This window comes from Brachycentrus maculatus, unplaced genomic scaffold (assembly GCF_059751285.1).
Source record: "Brachycentrus maculatus isolate JH-2025_06_01 unplaced genomic scaffold, ASM5975128v1 h1tg000315l, whole genome shotgun sequence".
In the NCBI taxonomy this organism is placed as follows: Eukaryota; Metazoa; Arthropoda; class Insecta; order Trichoptera; family Brachycentridae; genus Brachycentrus; species Brachycentrus maculatus.
This window is the reverse complement of record NW_028281064.1, coordinates 2,237,616-2,258,455: the sequence shown is the minus strand read 5'-3', so window position 1 is coordinate 2,258,455 and position 20,840 is coordinate 2,237,616. Positions and strand designations below refer to the sequence as shown.

General features: G+C 34.5%; 1 protein-coding gene across 4 annotated transcripts; it reads right to left on the bottom strand.

Annotated features, from left to right (window-relative positions):
* Positions 1-3,992: 3,992 nt before the first annotated feature.
* LOC148304478 (uncharacterized) lies at positions 3,993-18,668 on the bottom strand. 4 transcript variants are annotated; one of them, XM_088268153.1, is made up of 5 exons: positions 18,530-18,668; positions 17,695-17,963; positions 9,168-9,355; positions 7,933-8,034; positions 3,993-7,430 (listed from the first exon to the last, which is right to left on the bottom strand). In XM_088268153.1, exons 3-5 carry the CDS (start codon positions 9,339-9,341, stop codon positions 5,166-5,168), a joined length of 2,541 nt encoding a protein of 846 aa, XP_088124279.1. In that variant the 5' UTR covers positions 9,342-9,355; positions 17,695-17,963; positions 18,530-18,668; the 3' UTR covers positions 3,993-5,165. The 4 variants fall into 4 exon arrangements, with proteins under 4 accessions (XP_088124279.1, XP_088124280.1, XP_088124282.1 ...); XM_088268154.1 differs by lacking the exon at positions 18,530-18,668 and adding an exon at positions 18,171-18,368; XM_088268156.1 differs by lacking the exon at positions 9,168-9,355 and having other exon boundaries at positions 18,171-18,668.
* Positions 18,669-20,840: the final 2,172 nt, after the last annotated feature.

The window sequence follows — 20,840 nt, the reverse complement described above, 5'->3', positions numbered from 1 at the left end:
TTCAAACTGCTTGATTTATTTGTACAGGATGCGTGATCGAGTCAGTTCAGTAGTCAAGATTTAAAATAAGTTAAACAAAATTCTGGTGATTGAAAAAAAATCAAAGCATTCATGATTAAAATTTTGCAAAAGTACTTTTTGTAAACATTTCAAGAATTCTTTTTGAAAGGAAATGAGAAACACCACTACACTGCCACATTACTTATTACATATTTTGATTAGTGCAGTGGTGAAATAAATTGTCGGTACAAATTGTCGAGAATTATTAAGTGCTTTGGATGAAAAAATAGCTGTTTTACTGCAGCAGAAATGATTTGCAGTGGAGAACAAAATTTTGGCACTTTAAATATTAAAAAAAAAACCTTCATAGGATCTTTCCCTTCTTCAGTCCCTTTCCCAAAAAAGTAAATTGCAAAATTCAGTTACATAATACTAATTTCTAATTTGATACATTATTTTTTCAATATCAGGTCACTAAATGGTTTATGATTTTTTTTCCACATTTATTACTTGAAACACACACGACAACAAAAGTTGTTTTAATAAACAAATAGACGGCGTGTTACATTCTTCATACATGTGTGTTCTAAAAGGGGTGTAAAGTGCTAATCTTTACAATGTGAAGAACTTACGTTCAAACATATTTAATTTCGCATAAAGCTGAAGCAAGAGATGGGATAAGTTAATATTTAATCGATATGTTGCAATAATGGCAGAACACAACTTTTGTGAATAATATTGAATGATAGATTTTAGTAGTGTACTTAGTTAAAATAAAGTCTTGGTACACTTTGAAGAATTTTTGTTGAAATAACAAAATCACTAATTGAATATTTTGTTGTAATTAGTAATACAAAAGCCATTCGAATCAACGGAAATATGAGAAATATGAAAAAAGCCACAGTCTACTACTATGTATATATATATACTGTGACTATTAAGTGTTAGTCAAAATTCTGTTGGTAAATAACAATTGAACACCTACAACAAAATACTCCTGAAGATAGATAATATTCTTAAGACACAAAAATTTAAGACACTATATTTTGAAGTTGCTTTTTAAAAAGGTTGCCAAAGCTAACCGAGAGATGTATATATACATATTTTGAAAAATTACAATTCAGGAAAACCATAATTATTTGCCGTATATATTGTCAATTTTTATTATTAATACATATATTTATTTTATTATTATTCAACATAATAACCTTGATAACTTAATAATCAATATCTAAATTTTGAGCAGAGATTAACATGAAAATGTATTTTGAATTTGAAAAACAGGTTTCAAAATAAAATTCCAATAAAACAGAAATGACGTGGTATACTATACTCAAAAACAAAATATTTTTACATATGATCATATCCAATATAAAACTATTTAAAAGCTCTTGATAATTCTTAAATGGATATTTGAAAACACTTCAGGTATGGATGCCCTCAAGTAAATTATGTTAGTAATTCTAAGTATTTTAGATAGTTTTATACTGGACATATTTATGGTGTAACAAATGAATAATAAACAAGATACAAAATAATATTTTTAGGATCTGAAATGAATATTTCCGTTCCAAATATATACATACATAAAATATGTTTATACAAAAGAGAAATTTTTACATTTCCAAAGATGTCAAGTTCAATATCGAATACACCTCTACTTCAATATACAGAAGAATGAACAGAAATATTGAAGCATAGCTATACATATTAACATGGTAAATAATATTGCAAGGTATACATTCCTCGCTAGCATAATACATAAATAATGATAAATAAATATTAACATCACCAAAGCATAATGATCCTCGTTTCCACATTATCGCATCTAGAATACAACCACCGCATCACTTGTATTACACGCTAAACTCGGTGCCTGGTCGAGGACAGAACCAGCACCGTACACCGATCGACGTTCCCTCGACCCGCACATCGCTCAATTAGCACTATGCCGTAACAATCATAGAGCTTTTTCATGTGGGTGATTTTGAGCAAAACAAGCCTCCCACATGGACTGATGTGCGTGTACACAAGCCATTCAAAATGTCCAAAATTTATGCTTATTCCATAATGCTCCATCTTGAAATACCAAATACAATTGGAAAGAGATAAAATCATAGAGATGATCGATTCATTGCAATTATCGGAATAAACATGGCATTGAAACATTGCAATGAAGGCTTCGACATACAGATCTGATGTTATAAGTTTTTTTTTTAAGTTTTTCATTTTTTAGTATTTTTTTTTATACTTATTGTAAATACCTAATTTAATACACAATTTCCCCATTCGCGCATACATTCACACCCTACCTTTAAATTATTTTCGTGAACACTATTTGTACACTTTCTTCTTACTTCATTAAACCATATGATAGTGGTGAATTAAAGTGTCAGTTAATGTTTATTAATAGCACAAATTCATTGAATTTAACAGGGAATAAATAGAGTATAAAATATCATTAATACAATTCGTATTCAAGATTGATTCATAAACAAAACAAAGCTAATGAAAGTATTACATATCAGTTTTAAACAAGGGATATATGCAACTTAAATAACAAAACAATTCAGCTTCCTTCTCCACTTCCACCAAGAAGTGAATACATACATACTCGAGACACTCATATATATATATATATATATATATATATATATATATATATATATATATATATATATATATATATATATATATATATATATATATATATATATATATATATATATATATATATATATATATATATATATATATATATATATATATATATATATATATATATATATATATATATATATATATATATATATATATATATATATATATATATATATATATATATATATATATATATATATATATATATATATATATATATATATATATATATGCATAATCCAATCAGAGCTGGTTCACTCATACAAAAGTAAAAAATCCAACCTGACATTCGACGAATGGAGTTAATTGAAGGGTGCATCCACGCACAAAAGTGAGTCTATATTACAATACACATTCAAACCAGTGTTACTTTTCTCGCCCGGTATAAAAACAAACCACTATCTCCCAATCTCGCATTCATAAACCTTAAGAGTACCTCATTTTAGCAGTTAAAGGCAAAACACCCTTAATGGTAGAAAACGAAGTAGCCAACAATCACGTACAATATAACGAACACCCCAACAAGGCCTGTTCAGTGAATCGATTAGCTAAATCATTTTTTTTAGATAATATTTGACTAAATTTTAATTTAAAAGAAAATAATTAATGTTCTCAAAGTCAACATAAATACATAGTTATATTTATACAGAACAATAGAATAATTTAAGGCATCGATATGGAGAATAATCAATAAATGTATTTAACTACGTGAAATATACATTGCACTATATACCGTAAATGAAATATCTAAATGTTTCCGTGATACTAATGAAATTCAACATAAACCAGACTTCTCAAACAAAAAGGAAATAAATACAAACCTAACATAATTAAATTATAATAATTATTATTAGCATTGATAATATTGATTCAGTTACAAGGGGTTAGAAGTGTCTAACTGATGTATGTAATAAACGATAATATTATCAGCAATAATTGTAAAGACTAGATGAAAAATATGAAATGATCAAAATACCAAATGTTTGGCGATTTGATACTATATTGCAAATAAACATAACTGTGCTTCGAACAATGGTGCAATATTATAATATTTGGTATGGGGGATGAGGTTAGGATTTATCTGGAGAACAATTTTGCATCTGGTTCCAAAAAAACGGTGCGACATTAAATCACGAACAGAATAAAACGTAGTTACTTTGAATATTTCAAGTGCAAATCTACGACACAAATATATATTTTTTGTAAATAAACAAACCTAATAGTTTTTTTTTTTTTTTTTTAACAATAATCAAATGATTAATTACTTTAAACGACGAAATATAAATAGGAAACAAATCTGTACATGTTTTTGAAACGAAATAGAAAAATAATTTTTGGCTTAGGATGGTACGCAGCATAATGCCCAATATGTATCAGGTAATATTTCCGTGCAATCGTACCATTTCTTATTAATCACCGACGAGTCCAAACGATGTCACCATGGCCAAAACATGACTCCCGGATGCTTTCTGCGACTCGAGTCTAAAAGATGAATGTCATTATATACAGGTTTTTATCACGGAGACGACTTTACTTCCCATAAGATTGTCAAAATGGGCAATTCTTTCGATGGTTAACAAGTCAAAAGCCACTTTCGATCTAACGCAATTTATTAATATCTACTGGACGTCTTCTTGGTAATATATATTGGGACTGTCCATTTAATATGCCCCGAGAGGCTCTCAAACAAAGTATACAAATAATAAAGTTTGCAGTCGATAGCAGATGTCGTGTAGACCGGGAAACGGAAACAACTCGACGTCGCACTACGCCAGCCAACGGAAAGGGCCAGTACACTCAGTCCACTACGAATGCACAACACCCGCTACCAAATACCACATCTCTTCTCCAATCTTAAGGACACGGGAGACGTTGCTCGCGATCGTCTGTGCCGGTTCAACAAAACTGCAAATATACGAGGCGTGCTTACGCAAGCTGTATCCTTAAGAACGGAGAATGTATTAGCTAATTAGTCTAAAGTATCAACCTTACTTTAAAATTAAGCGAACGTTCGAGACCGTATCGCGTTACATTACGTTTAAAAGGTTGAATAGAAATCATATTTTGGGGCAAAGAAATACTATAAAAATAAATACGGGGGTGAAGACTACAGATATGTGATCGAGATACATGTATATATTTCGGATAATCGCAATCCTCCGTTCTAGGGCAACTTGTAATTCAAATATGATGCGTAACATTTACATTAAATTGTCGTATGTACATACATAACACATAAAAATGGGTTTGAGCACATTAGATGTTAATTGCTGTCGACGTAATATTCATAAAGAACTAAATCAAACAGTGAAATAAGTAGATAATGCGAATATTACGACGTATGAAAAGATGGGAAAGAACAAAGAAGATAAAAGGAGAGAGCTGCCAGATTCCACAGTTGTTACGGTTGAAGAAGTTACTCTCGGCGCTCGGGCATCGGAGGCGGCAAGCAATCTGGAGCGGAGAAGAAAACTAGGAGCAAAGTCAAGTTCCCCAGAGTGAGGTTAGCGGGTGAGGGGGCGGTCGGCGGCGGGCGGGAGCGGGGCGGCGTGGGGCGGGCGCGGCGGGGCGGGGCAGCGCAGCTTGCCCGCGCCCCCCGCCCCGCCCGCACTGTGCCGGCGCTTGCGCGCCGTGTACAGGCAAAGCGCGCGCCGCAGGATGCCGCCCACGCTGTCGCCCTCCTCCGCCGCGCGCACGTAGTTGCCGTCCGCCGCGCGCACCGTCACCTCCTCGCCCGCCAGGCCGGGCTCGCCGTCGGGCCGGGCGTAGCTGATGTCCGACAGCAGCTCCTCCCAGTCGCGCGCCGCCTCCTCCTCGTACACCGCCGCCTTCTGGCTGCAGCGCCGCCGCGCCTTCTCCACCGCCTGTAGGTGGGCGCACGCGCGGCAGAACTTGTCGTCCGAGCTCCATATCTCCGATAGATCGTACCCCAACCCCAGCGGACGACGCCCCAAGATCCACGGAGCGCCGTTGGATTCGCAGTCTTCGCACTGTATCCAGTTGGATTGCGAAGACTCTAGTTCGCGGTCGGCGCCCAAAATGGGTTCGAATTTATCTTCCGGACTGGTACAATCGGCGGGCGGGGAGACAACCTCCTCAGCAGCTTCGGCGGAACAATGGACAAGCGGCTCTATCTCACTATCTTGGATATCTTTGTTTACAGTTTTCTCTTCCGCAGAGGCTAATACCTCCGTCTGAACCGACTTCTCGGTTTGGCAAACTTTAAACTTAGGAACGAGATCCGTTGAAGATAGACCTTCGTCGAAGCAGGCGGCCGAGGGTTGGATTTCCAGCCTCGCGTAATCTATACCTTGTTTGCGGAATTCCATGTACCTCTTTGGAGGATCGATATCCGACTCCAAAAATATGGTTCCCGAACTGCTGCGGCTGAATCTGACTTCGTCTAGATCGCTGATAATAGGAAAGGTCACTCCATCGGCATAGTCTACCACGCCTTGCGTATTTCCCACATTTTCTCGCTTGATAGGTTTGAAATGAGTGCGCATGGACGTCAAGTAGTCATCTTCCTCTTTTTCTCCACAGAGTCCTGCGGTCGCAGCATCGGCAAACTCCATATTGAATCGGGCGTTGCTCTTCCGTTTAATAGTATCTCCTACATAGCCGGCCGTAGACTTGGGGATGACCTCGGTGAAGGAGCTGTACAGGGGATTGTGGTTGAGGGCGGTGAGGCTGCGGATGGCTGTGGTGGCGGCGGGCACGGCGTCCAGGCACGGGAGCGGGTAGGGCTCCAGGGAAGAAGCGCTGCCCCACAGCTGGGACTCCTCGGCCCGGCCCCGAGCGGACAGCTCGGCGGGCCGACATTCTTCCTCGGCATCGTCTAAATTCAACGGACACAGCTTGTTATAAATGAGCTCCATGGATTCCTTGCTGTAGGACTCCGCATCTTGTTGCCAAAGATTGGACTGGGTCTTGGAGAGAAAATTAAAAGTGGAATCCGACAAGAAAGCGCTCCGGCGTCGGTCGTCTCTGCGGAAGGCGCAATCTCCGGCTTCGCATTCGTAGCTGGGCTCGTTGTTGGACCAGATGGATCCGGTGAGGGAGGTGGGCGGCGGGCGGTCCGGGGAGGAGTGGCAGTCGAACATGCGGTCCGAGGGGGAGGAGAGGAGGTCCTGGAAGTCCACGGGGAGCTCTCGGTACTCGTCGTCCGGAGTGTCGCTGCGGCGCTTGGGCCAGAGCGCCTCCAGGCTGCGGTCGAACTTGGCCTCGAAGCGGGCGATGCTCTCCTCCTCGTCGCGGGACTTAGGCTGCGGGCATAGGTCCTCGGCGAACAGCCAGTGCTCGCGCAGGGCAGCGTCGTCGAGGCGCGGGGAGCAATCCAGGTCGCGCTCGTACAGGCGCCGGGAGTCCTCGGCCAGGGGGTGGTGGTCGCAGGGGCCGTAGTCCTCCTCGCGCGGGCGGGGCGGGTGGCTCAGCGGGTCGGGCGCGTCGGCGTCCCAGGCGGCGGCGTGCGTGACCCACTGCGGCAGGCGCACGCGCGCGGGGCGGCGACGTGGCGCGCGGGGCGCGGGCGCGGCGCGACGCGCGGGCCAGGTGCGCGGGATGTTCTCCTTGTGCGCGGGGTCGGGCTGCTGGAGAGCCGGGAAGGCGGCGTAGTAGAGGCGCGCCATCTCGCGCGGGGACAGGGTGCGGCGGCGCTCCCTGCGAGCTCGGGTAGCTTGGTTCGCTCGGTCCTTTCGACCGCCTCCCGTCTCTTCCACTTCCTTTATCTTCATGCAAAGCTCGTCAACAAGTTGTTCGATGCCGGAATTCTGCAAATTTCACATAATTTGGTCATTTTACCTTAACAACATAACTCTGGTAATGAACAGTAATCCTTTAAGTGTTATTTTACGATCTAATAACAAAAAGGATTATATTATGGGTGTCTCAACTTAGGATAATTTTTTTTTTAAATATATGAAAGAAGATGGCAGGCTGAGCACCTGGAATTTGGCTGGATCACTGTATACACTTGCATAACATTCACCACTTTGCACATTATTGAACATATTGCATTCGATTTTGGAACTTGTGTATATATTTATGCAATGACCTTGGATCCCAATCACATGTGGGTAGTAATTTAATAGATTTGGAAGAATAGGACTCAAATCTCGTAATGTCATAGCCCCCGGCATGCTCAGACGTCCACTTCCTTTCATATATATAAAATAAATCTGAAGTTGAGACACCTATATTATTGATATATCATTTGTAGGGTTAATAATACAGTGTCTATAGGAATAGATAGGAATAGAAAATATATTATACCTGTTCATCAGTGGCATTAGTGAGGCACTGAACTGCTGCGGCACGTTTCAAAGCTTCAATCTTAACAGGACCCCATTTAGATTTATTTTTGCGCTCCCAAGTCTATTATAAACAAAACGAGTCATATTATTACCAAACACTTGTTTCATTTCTGTACAAAAGTTGAGATACAGTGACCATCACCAAAAAAAAAAAAAATAGCCTTCCAAATAATATTTACAACCCATCTCTCTATTTACACTATAAAAGAGATCGAAGAAAATAAATTAAGCACAATTAAAAAAAAAAAATAAAAAATATTATTTTGAATATTAAAAAATATATATAAAAAAATATTTTGATATTATACTTTGTTGAACACATTTTAATTGACATAATAAAATTTTAATTTGAAACAAAAAAAAAAGTGTTGCAAGATGTTTATGAGCTAAGAATATATTTTTTATAATTCTTAATAATTCTACTTAAAAAATTTTTTATATGGTTATGGTAATTACTACTTTCTACACCATACCGAAATACATATATAAAAAAAATAGCATGCTATTATAAAATAAACAACACAATCTACGCACAGTAATACCCCAAATAAAATATAACGCATAATACTCAACACAGACCAGGATGTATCTTTTTCAGATGGAACAATAAATCAAGGACATATATAACATATGAACTATTATATTTCAGCGCTTCTCAACCTGTGTTTGATGGATTAGTCTAGTATTTGAGTATTTTTTTTCTCGTTGATTTGTACATTTTCAAACTATATTATTGATTGATTCTGAATTAACTTTGTGGAATGAATTTAAAAATAAATTGATTAGCAAAACAATCACATGACGATGAAAACAACTGTAGTTTTCGAAACTAGTTGTTTGTAATAAAATAAAACTCAATAAGTGGTATTACACAAGCGTTTGATTTTTTTAAATTTATTGTTAAATTACTGTTAAAATATTTTTATTCGAAATCACACAAACCAAAATACAAACAGTATAAGCATTAGTCTACTATTTTACTATTATCGGTGAATACACCTGAATATTTATATGTGTGTGTGTATGTGTGTGTGAATTTAGAGAAAAAATGTTGTAACAAAGGTTGGGAAGCGTTGACATCTTATTTAACAAATTGATTGTAATGACCGTCGGTTGATGGCGATGTACCTGAGGGTATTACTGGATTCATAGAACAAAGAAGGGGCTATTGAGATATAAGGGGTGTTTGGGTACCTTGCCACCCTGTATGGTATCAGGGCTCAGGTCAGCGGGCTGCAGGGGCCGCGTGAGCAGACTGAGCACGTACCGCCCGTAAGCCGGCGCGTCTATACCCCTCGCGTCCAGCTGGCCCCTCAGCCACTGCCCCAGGGCTCCCTCCCACTGCGCCGACCACACGTCACACCTCATGCCCACGCCCGCGCCTGACACCAAGGGTACTATTAGTGCCTAGTCTCTCCCTCTCCTGGCACCCGCTAATTCTCTCCTAGCACCCAGTCTAGCACATCGAGTGGACCACTAGCGTCCGTGCCTGATACCAAGGGTACTATTAGTGCCTAGTCTCTCCTGGCACCCGCTAATTCTCTCCTAGCACCCAGTCTAGCACATCGAGTGGACCACTAGCGTCCGTGCCTGATACCAAGGGTACTATTAGTGCCTAGTCTCTCCTGGCACCCGCTAATTCTCTCCTAGCACATCGAGTGGACCATTAGTGCCCGTCCTCTACACCTAAGAACTCTGCTAGCACCCCGCCTGGCAGTCTGAATGAACCACTATATCTGTATCCCAACAACCAAGTCTTACATGACAAGTAGACTATTAAAACACTGTGGACGGGAAAGGTATTTCTAACCGTTCGGTCGATTGATGCTTCTGCGCCGGCTTCATTACAAAGTCAGATAAGAAGGAATTACATATTTAATTTTTTTATATGAATATTATGTACCAATCTCTGTGTTAAGGTCTTGACAACATGTACATAATTTTATGTAGTTACAGAAACTTTATTGGTTTTAACAACTAAAATATTGTTTAATTTATATTCTTAATGACCCGATATTTAAAAAGAAAATATTTGTCATACATGACCGCGAGTCGCACGAAAGGGGGCCGCGGGTTGGCCACCCTTGTGTTAGAAGAAGAGATATCTTTATCTAAAAAGAAATGAGTTTGGACAAGGAAGTGGATAAACGATGGACACCCTACAACGCTCAGCGAACACCGTCAGCGACTAAACAACTACTGAATATGATGAAAAATATATTTTTGAAATTATACACTGGATAAGAGAAAGTCAGTACTTCAGACGCGAGTGGCGGGGGGAGCGGACTGACTTCAAAATAAACACTGGTAATATAGAAGTCACTGACGTGGAATCTATTTATACTATAGCAGTACCAAGTAAGCACTGACTTGCCTTGTGTTTGAAGTCAGTAACTGATTCAATGTAAACCTGCCTTTAGTTTCACCTTTCTCAGTCTACACAATACATTTGCAATTAATAGTATCGTTTACTCAACCAGCATATTGTAGAAGCGTAATATTCAATATGAACTTGCATTTAATCTCTTCTCATAGACAAAATGCAAATATTATTTTCAAATATATATGTGTATTTCAACAAATTCCATAAATATTATGTTCATGCATTTTATCAAAGAAATTTGTACCCATATAAACAATATGGCACCACCTTCACCCAAAGAAACAGTACTTTTAATTGTCCTTTTCAATATTCTTCATATGGAAGTACGATTGAACTTCCATATAATGAATATTTTTACAGAACAAAAAAAAATGAAGAGTGTTCTACGTGTATTTTGCTTTCAATTTAACAAAAACTTATTTGTATCTAAAAGCTTCTATGTAAGTTTTAAGGTTTTTTTCTGAGATTCGTCTCCTATAATACCGTTTCGATTGCATAAAACAAAATATTTAGTGTCCTACTACTACTACTACTACCATCACGCCGTTTCCCCGCAGGGGTAGGCAGAGAGGATGGAACGCCACACTCTTCTGTCCTGACATACACTCCTCGCCTCCTTCACATCCATACATCTAGTCATACATGCCCTCCGATTACGCAGACTTTTGACACCGGCAGATTTAAGGTTCTGATTGATCTGATCGTGCCAAGTCATATAAACAATTTTTAACTAAGAACTCATTTACAACCAAATTCCCAAAATGGTAAACTCATTACATACATTTTGACTGTCAATACTCAGTTTACTTAAATTAAATATGAATAAATTTAAGTGTAAAGCGCATCAAAGAATCTTATAATGATTTCTTAATACATATGCATTTCAACGTAAATACATACAAAAATTATATTATGTATTCTACATAACAAATTTACTAACTTTGCAACACGGAAGCCAGATAGTATTTACAAGTAATTTCATTAATTGATTCGGCAGTCACTTTGTGGTAAAACCTATACATTTTTATTTAAAAAAATTAAATTTTACTTAGTAAATACCACTACTTTTTAAAATCAACTGTGACACGTGTTTAGATGCATTTCGCATCATTTTCAATCACGTGTTTCGATGCATTCCGCCATACGGTGTTTGAAAATGATGCGGAATGCATCTAAACACGTGTCGCAGTTGATTTTAAAAAGTAGTGGTATTTACTAAGTAAAATTTAAAAAAAAGTATTTACAAGACTAGAGTTGAATGTTAGCAAACTTACAAATAAAATAAAAAACGATCTGCATAATATCTCTGGCCATTTTGAATTAACTATGTATATTTTTAAAAAAATCAAAAAACATTTACCATGACTGTTATAAATCATCACAAATTAAAACATTATAAAAATAAATATTAGAACAGTGGTCACCAACTATTTTGAGAAAACGGTCAGGGAAGCTAGATAGTATTTACAAGACTGGAGTTGAATCAATCTTGGCAGACTTACAAATAAAATAAAAAAGATCTGCATAATATCTTTCACCATTTTAAAGCAACCTCTAAAGATATAAAGAAATAAATCTAAAGCATATACCATGAGTTTGTTGTAAATCATCACAAATGAAAACGTTAATTTTTTTTAAATAAAATTAGAACAGTGGTAACTTTATTTATTTATTTTTAAACCTGTTTGCTGGATGAAAAATAAATTCTTATTCTCTTAATACCCAATGACTTTTTGCTGTGGGTACACTGCCAACTGCCTATTCAAATTCCGATTGATGAATTGAAATATAGCTGGTGTGAATTCATAGCCAAATAATAAAATTCTATAAAATTAATATATTGTTTAACTTATACGCAGAAATCTGGAATTTTCTGGAGAGTCAAATTAAAATCTTTATTGAGTCAAATTCAGTCTGCGAACCATATGTTGGTGACCACTGCCTTAGAATATTATGGGAACAAATAATCCAGGAAAAATCCTACAAATTTTATGAACTAATTATGATGTACGTAATATGACAATCAATTTTGCTTAATTTTTAAAGCATGATCCAATTTCCATAATATTTGACCTTGTCTTGGAATAAGTGAGACAACCTTGCATAAAATTATTGCAGATAAAACAAGAATATAAAAAGACATATAGACAAAACGAAAAAGCAGGTGTTGATCCATAATTATGAATGCCAAATTAATATTAATTAGCTGTGTAACAGGCACTGAATCATACCAACACATGGCATTCCAACATACTGGGCACTCGGCGCGACCATAGTATTAAGAACAAGAAATATCAAACAATACTTATATTGGCACCAAATATAAATGGACAGGTACTAAAAGTGCAAGACTGATCACCTTGCCCTCATGCAAATAACGACCAAGATAACAGTGCGTCGATGTAATGCAGCGCCCTGTGCACCATTGGGTGCAGACAAGGGTTAGAACAATAATAAATATACAATGTGATTGAGATTAAAAAGGGTAGCGGTTTAGTGATTGAGTGAGTGTTATGTACTCGAGGTCAAAGGTCCAGAGTTATATTCCAATCCTATTTTGTAGCAAAATATCCTATGCAATTAGTAGAAATTCGAATAAAAGATAAATATTAATAGTATATGAAAAATCTTTACATAAAAAATGCAGTAAAATGTGAGGGATGTATATATATTTTTAAGTGCGATTTATAAACAAAAAAAAAAACAAAAAAATGATGCTGTAACCTTCCTTAAATATATGCATGCTCCCAAGGCAAGTATTTGAAAGATCACATTCGTATTCATATAAATATTGTATGTAATAAGAGCTTGCGACAAAAGATGTGGAGTCATAAGCATGTTCACGTGATCAGAAGAATGCAGATCATTAATAAAAAATAAATATATTCAATTAATTTATATTAGTTTTCTTTAATAAGCAGAATTTTTTTTATATTTTCATAAAGCTTGTACCGACTTTTGTTTGTACTGAACATAAATAAAATTGAAAATAAGATATAATTTGACAATACTTAATGCAATAAAAATTAATTAGATACATCCATTGTAAATAAACAATATTACAGTATAAGCATGACCATCCATTATGTTTTATGAAAAAGAAAAAAAAAACAAACAAAAATTCAACTCAGTGAGATTAAAGAACCGCTGACCTTGACAAAGTATTGAAGGTTAAATGATTCAGAGTTCTTTTTCCAGATAACATTGGAAAATGTAAATATTGCTCCATAACCACTAAACAATAATGTATAATGAGAGAATAAAAAAGGATTCGAATAGTTGGTTATACTTATACAATATACAATAGAAACCTAAACAAGATAACTCCCTTGTACCACATAAAAATATATCATTCACTCTTTTCATCAAAAGTCATACATCAAAAAACTTGATTTTTAAGGAGATCGTTTTTAAAGTTTAAAAATTTAATAAAATGTATTAAAAATAAATATCAAGCCACTTATTGAACTTTTTACTGTGCACTAGATCTTTTTAGGTAAAACCTGAATGTTTTTTCTCCATTTGAAAAATATTTAGTATATTTAAAAAAAAAAATTAAACAATACCCTTTCTTCAAAATAAAAAAAACAACACTTTCTGCCCTGTAGCGGGTAAATTTTTAATGTATGACACGATACTATCAACAACAAATAAAAGAAGAAAAAAGTCTCTATACAAGTTCAGTCTCTTTTTTTGGAGAGGCTCAGCGCAACAAAAATAAAAAGATTGTATTAAGCAGAAATGTAGACCTTAACCATATATTCCTTGCATTAAAAGCCAACATTTTTTAAAACTGGCCCCACTCATTCTAGCAAGCAGGAACCCAATTACATATGTACAATCTTTTAGTTATTTTTTTTTAAATCGAACAGAATCAATTTATAGTTTAATAATAACTTGACATTGGCAAAAGCAATATATTCTATATGCAACGCCATTATTTATAAATAAATAAAATAGAAATGTATAGAAATTGTATAAAAAATTTAAAAAATTACTTGTGAGTATAATAATTTTTTTTAAATTGAACAGAATCAATTTATAGTTTAATAATAAGTTGATCATAATTCATAATTAAACAATATTATTTAGTTACCTTGACATTGGCAAAAGCAATATATTCTATATGCAATGCCATTATTTATAAGTTAAAAAGTAAAAATGTATAGAAATTGTATAAAAAAAGAACTTTATTAAATAAAATAAAATAAAATATTTATGAGAATGATATTTTTATTTAATTGAACAGAATCAGTTCTTAGTTTAATAATTAGTTTATCATAATTCATACTTTAATAAAATTATTTAATTAATTTGACATTGGCAAAAGCAATATATTCTATATGCAACACCATTATTTATAAATAAAAAAAGTAGAAATGTATGGAAATTGTGTAAAAAGTTTACTTTATTAAATAAAATAAAATTTTTAAAAAATACTCGTGAGTATGATTATTTTTTGTAAATTAAACTGACCCAATTTATAGTTTAATAATACGTTTACTATAATTCATAATTCAATAATATTATTTAATTAACTTGACATTGGCAAAAGCAATATATTCTATATGCAATGCCATTATTTATAAGTTAAAAAGTAAAAATGTATAGAAATTGTATAAAAAATGAACTTTATGAAATAAAATAAAATAAATTATTTATGAGTATGATTTTTTTTTAATTGAACAGAATCAGTTTTTAGTTTAATAATAAGTTTATCATAATTCATACTTAAATCAAATTATTTGATTAATTAGACATTGGCAAAAGCAATATATTCTATATGCAACACCATTATTTATAAATTAAAAAAGTAGAAATGTATGGAAATTGTGTAAAAAATTTACTTTATTAAATAACATAAAAATTTAAAAAAATACTTGAGTATGATTATTTTTTGTAAATTAAAGAGAACCAATTTATAGTACAATAATAATACGTTTACTATAATTCATAATTCAATAAAATTATTTAATTAACTTGACATTGGCAAAAGCAATATATTCTATATGCAATGGCATTATTTATAAATATAAAAGGAAAAATGTATGGAAATTGTATAAAAATTAATTTTATTAAATAAAATAATAAAAAATAAACTAAAAAAATTACTTGCGAGTATGATGACATATCTTGCAGAGGAACTCATTGGAACTACATATAAATTTATTAATATTTCAGAAGGTATCAACTGTTGGGTTGACAAAACAATAATAATTTGGAATGCCACCGAAATACTCAGATGTAATGATTGCAGTCAGATTGTGGTAGGCCTTATCAAAACAAGTCAATAGAAAACCATTAATTTAAAATGCAGTGAATTGGTAAATCCATTACATCTTGCAGTAAGTTGAATGTGTTTGTGTTGTGTGCATAATGATTGCTGAGCTTGCTATCACTGCATGTTTACTTTACCCAATTCCATTTCCTACACGGGTCCAAAGGTATGTACTACATGCTAGCAACATGTTGTGTACTGTATTTGTGTTTACTCAGTGCCTTCTATATAAAATAAAAGAAATGGTCTAGGATTACGAGCATCTTATCAGTAAACTGGTTTTAAATAGTTCTTTTTCATACATGCTTGCAAATTGCATTTTGCTGTTTACATATTTTTAACGTCAAATTTAGTATTTGTTCATTGAAATTTACTTTGTTATACAAATATTTTTCTCCATACTATACACACTCAAATGGTGCATAAATCACTTCTTCTTCATTCTTCAAACCCTTATCTGCACCACAATGGTGCATAGGGCACTGCATCATATAAACGCAGTGTTATCTTGATCGTTAACACATGAAGGAAAGTTGATCAGCCAACTGCTTCAGGTACCAGTTCGGGGTAATATTGAATAAATATTAGACTGAAAAAATCACTTATATTTATTTGACCCCCCCCTGGGAATCAAACCCGGGACCTTCAGTACGGTAGCCGAGCGTGCTGACCATTACACTACAGAGGCGGACACAGTACTTATCAAATTACATTTTGCCCTTTACATATTTTTAACATCAAATTTAGTATTTGTTCATTGAAATGTACTTTATAAATTTAAGTTTAACTTAGTAAATACCACTATTTCTTAAAATCTATTGTGACACGTGTTTCAATGCATTCCGCATCATTTTCAAACATCGTGGTGTTTGCTAAGTAAAACTTAAATTAAAAATGGTTAGATTTTACCACAAAGTGACTGTTGAATCAATCATTGAAATTTACTCTGTCATACATATATTTTCTCCACGCTATACTATACACACTGAAATGGTGCATTAGGTACAGCATCGTATAAACGCGGTGTTAACTCAACTGTTGTTTATATGAAGGCAAGATAATCAGTCTTACACTCCATATCTGAGAGAAATATAATTGAAGGAATACAGACGATATAGATATGAGAAAAGTTCATTACTGTTAAACTGAAAAATAAATAAAGAATGTAGGAAGAGGAATAAAGTACCAATGTATAGGACACATGGAGTTGTAGACTTATATTAGCTCGAGTAACTCGGAAACTTTTAATTTGTACGGGTCGCTTGAGGTAAAATAAGATAATACAGATCACATGCTTAATAATAAACTCAACATTTTTGAAAATCGAGTTACATATCTTATAACGTTTCTATGAATTATTGTTGTCAAACAACGTTCCAAATTTGTTACATAACATAATCCGATGAAATAGGTACGTAACTCCATTTTGGAATTTTTTTTTATATGGTGAGTTAAGCTTTCGAAAAGTAATTTTAGCTTTAGTGTATGCCTATTTTATTACAAACTGAGCTTCGGCTGTCTCCACTTGTCATTGGCCGGTTAGTTAGTTAGTAGCCAGAAAACACACCAAAATCAAATAAAAATATACAGCGATACAATGAACACAAGCAATGTATTATAATAGAAACCTGACTCGCTAACCATAAACCGAAACCATGGAGTGACAAAACTACTATGACATGTTTGATGGTTATATTATGCCTATAGTTACAGATACATAGTTACTGATCCTATTTCGCAGCATAGCATAGAATTTACTATATAGAAGGCACTGGTTTTGAAGTTGCAATTCCACAAACATTGGACATTACTTACTGATAAACTATTTATGTATTCAATAACAAGATAGAGCAGTTTAATTTGCTCTAACACCACAGAAAATGATTTATGTGTTTGTATTAGCATTTCAAGGTAACATGCCAGTCTCAGATTACATAACTGTTAGTCCCCAACATAAACATGCAAATCAAAGGACAGCCCGTGAAGGGATTGTTTACACAGATATACACAACATGTCCCGACCCCCAGTTTAGAAATTGGCGGAAGATTTGCACACTGACCTGATGTTGATGAATGAATGTAGCCATCAGAAGCGATGGAAGCGATGTGATGGTTCTCGGCTAGTTATGAGGGCGGATGTGCCAGGCCTTTCCTTGTGTTTAGGCATTCTTCTTCGATTCAAGTATCTCGTTGTCAAACATAGTTAAATAAAGTTCCAAAATTCAAGTCCTTATATCATGAGCCAAAATCCAACCATAGCGTGAACCTTCTTAGTTACTGTACTAAAACATGTTTATATCTTTGGTTTTCGCTCGTTTCACTTGCCAACCTAGAAACAGAAAAGCTAGAATGAAGAACGGCGAGCGTTCGTGACATGAACGACAAAACTATCCTTGGATACTAGAAGTTCGCGTGTGTCGCACATCTACAACTGGTCCAATCACGAGGGATCGATATACAAATATCGTAATTATATGTCACCGAGCGAACCTTGAACGAAATACACAAAACGCGAAATAAAAATACCAGGACGTACGAGTAAAATGATGACGGCCCATCGCCTATTGCCTACACACACCTAGTTCGCGCCACAAAAGTGGGCCGATGACATTACTGGCGGGCTGGCAGGTATCTCGCGCCTTCGACACATTTCAGCGGATTCCGACAACACGTGAAATAATAAACTATTAATAACCGACAAAGACACAGCAATCGTTAACCTTGCAAATATACTGACTCACGTCGTAGAGTGCATCGATTGCGACATTGAGGAACAAGATTGCATGCATGTAACACACGAGTCTAATTTCCGCACTATCATTTGGGAGACTTTCACTTTGTGTCAAGTACCAATAGGAGAGGAATATGGTCGAGTAATTAATTCTAAGCACTCACCGTTGACTTTCGGAGGGAGTTGTTAACCCCGTTTAGAATTACACACCCCGCGAGAATAAAACATGGCAGCCGGGAAAATAACCCAGACGAAAATGTGCGCGACTGCGCTTGCTGTAGGCGATGGCCAATCGTAAAAAGCTAATTTTAAAAAACGAATCATGTCTATAGAGGCCCAGAATTCTTAGAACGTATTGCCCTGATTGGTGGAAACTGTTTTCAAGGCCTTATCGACAAGACGCGTGCCATTTACCGACCAATCAGAAGTGATGATTCTAAAGTTTTTTCTACGTCGTCTAACGGAAATGCGTCAAAGTCTGGCACCAAATAAAGCGGGAATTTCAAAAACTTAGACAACAAAGATAAACACGCTAAATATTTATATTATTATATCCATGAAAATATTTATTAAACTTTAAGACAGAATTTAGGTAATATTTTATGAATTTAACTATTCATAAATTTAATTTGACATATTTAACACATTATTGTTGCTCTAAATATTGGTTTAAAATAAAATACTGTAATGTCATTGACCTACACACACATGAGGAAAGACAAAATAAAAATAATACGCGGACAAAAATAAATGTATGTACATTCTAAGTATTCAGTCAATGTGTATGAAAAACCTACACCTTTTATTTTAATATATGAACATCAAATTCAATGTATAAAGTTTTAAATTAGTGTACCTAAATCTTATTAAAAATAAAATATTTAAGTTATATTTATTTATACTTAAAGAAATTAAGATTACATAAATTTTTGTCACCATTTTTTTTACTGACAAGAAGGAAAGGGGAGCGTTTTGCACAACAATCAAGAGAAATATTTTTTTGCTGCATCTGAAAATTTCATAACCTGTGCAAACAAAACCTTACAGTCTGTTCACAGTTATTTCACCTCCAGTTTTTTTTAATTTTTATTATTTATACTGCCAAATAAATAATTTTAAAAAAAGGTAAAGAGGTAAAATAACTGTGAACAACACTGCGAACTGCAATAACTTTAATAAAGGATAATAAAAGGAAGAAATTCCCAGATATAATTCTCTTGTGGGTTATCTTCAGAACATAAATTCATATCTCCGGGCATCCAATGAAAAAAATGTTGCACTTGTGAGTTGGTTACTTCAGCAAAAGGTGACCTTCCTTTTCCTTTTCTGCACTCTATTTTGTACTTTCCTCTTTGTTATGAGGAAAAAAGTATTTGACTGTCAACTTTAAAATATCCTAACAAATTTTATTAGCACTTAAAAATTTAATTAGTAGTTTTGTACCCTGAGCTATTGATTTGTCTAATTGGTTACGGAATTGGAGTGATTTTTGGTGTAATAAAGTAGGTAGGTACACAGAATTAAATGTGTTTGATGCCACTTACATTTTTACAAACCATCTGAATTCCAGAGCAACCTTAAGGTGGAGACTGACCGGAGCATTTCGTCGTAACGTCGCTCCATCCATAGTTTCGGATGCTCGGTGATGCTCGCCGCGAGCGATGTTACGACATTATGTTACTACGAAATGCTCCGGTCAGTCTCCACCTTTATGCACTTATTCTTGTTAACAATACTACTTACCTTTTCAAACCATTCACCCTGCAAAGTATAAGTCAATTTTACTTTTTTTACAATATAAAATTTGAATATTTCAAATAAAAAGCAAATATAAAGTAGGTTATAATTTGATTTGATTATCAAATAAAACAAAATTTGTAAGTATGTACTCTTTTTATTCGAGGATTATATGTATTTAAAAATCCGGTTAAATTATTCGTAATATTCAATGTTACAAAAAAAGTAAAAATGTCCACTAGGAAATATTCTTGATTTAGCTTTATTTGTTTGGATGGTTGCTTTTCAATAAATAACATTGTAATAATTTTTATTAATATTTTATATTTTTGCATGTTCTTAAATGATAAAATATGTAACAAAAATAATATCGATACATATTTTAAAATTTATTAATAATAAAATTACCATTTAATAAATAAACAACAAAAATTTGCAAAAAATAGGTACCTTTAAGTTCTCAACTATTAGATTTTATGATACAATTATTATTATTTTTTTAACATTTCATATCATGGTAATATATATCGCTCACTCTTTTCAACAACGTCATACATCAAAATTGTCGATTTTCAGTTGTGCATGTTTTCGGAATGCCCAGAAAATGTACTATATCCCAGCAAAAGCGGCATATTTTTAACTTAATATTTACCCGCTACAGGGCAGAAAGTGTTGTTTTTGCATTTAGAAGAAATGATTATTTTTTTAAAGATACTAAATATTTTTCAAATGGAGAAA

Excerpts from the sequence above, each read along its gene's own strand:
- LOC148304478 (XM_088268153.1), bottom strand. The coding sequence starts at position 9,341 with ATGAGGTGTGACGTGTGGTCGGCGCAGTGGGAGGGAGCCCTGGGGCAG. Across the intron at positions 8,035-9,167 it reads ATACCATACAGGGTGGCAAG|ACTTGGGAGCGCAAAAATAA; the intron begins GTACCCAAACAC and ends TGTTTATAATAG. Across the intron at positions 7,431-7,932 it reads CTAATGCCACTGATGAACAG|AATTCCGGCATCGAACAACT; the intron begins GTATAATATATT and ends TGAAATTTGCAG.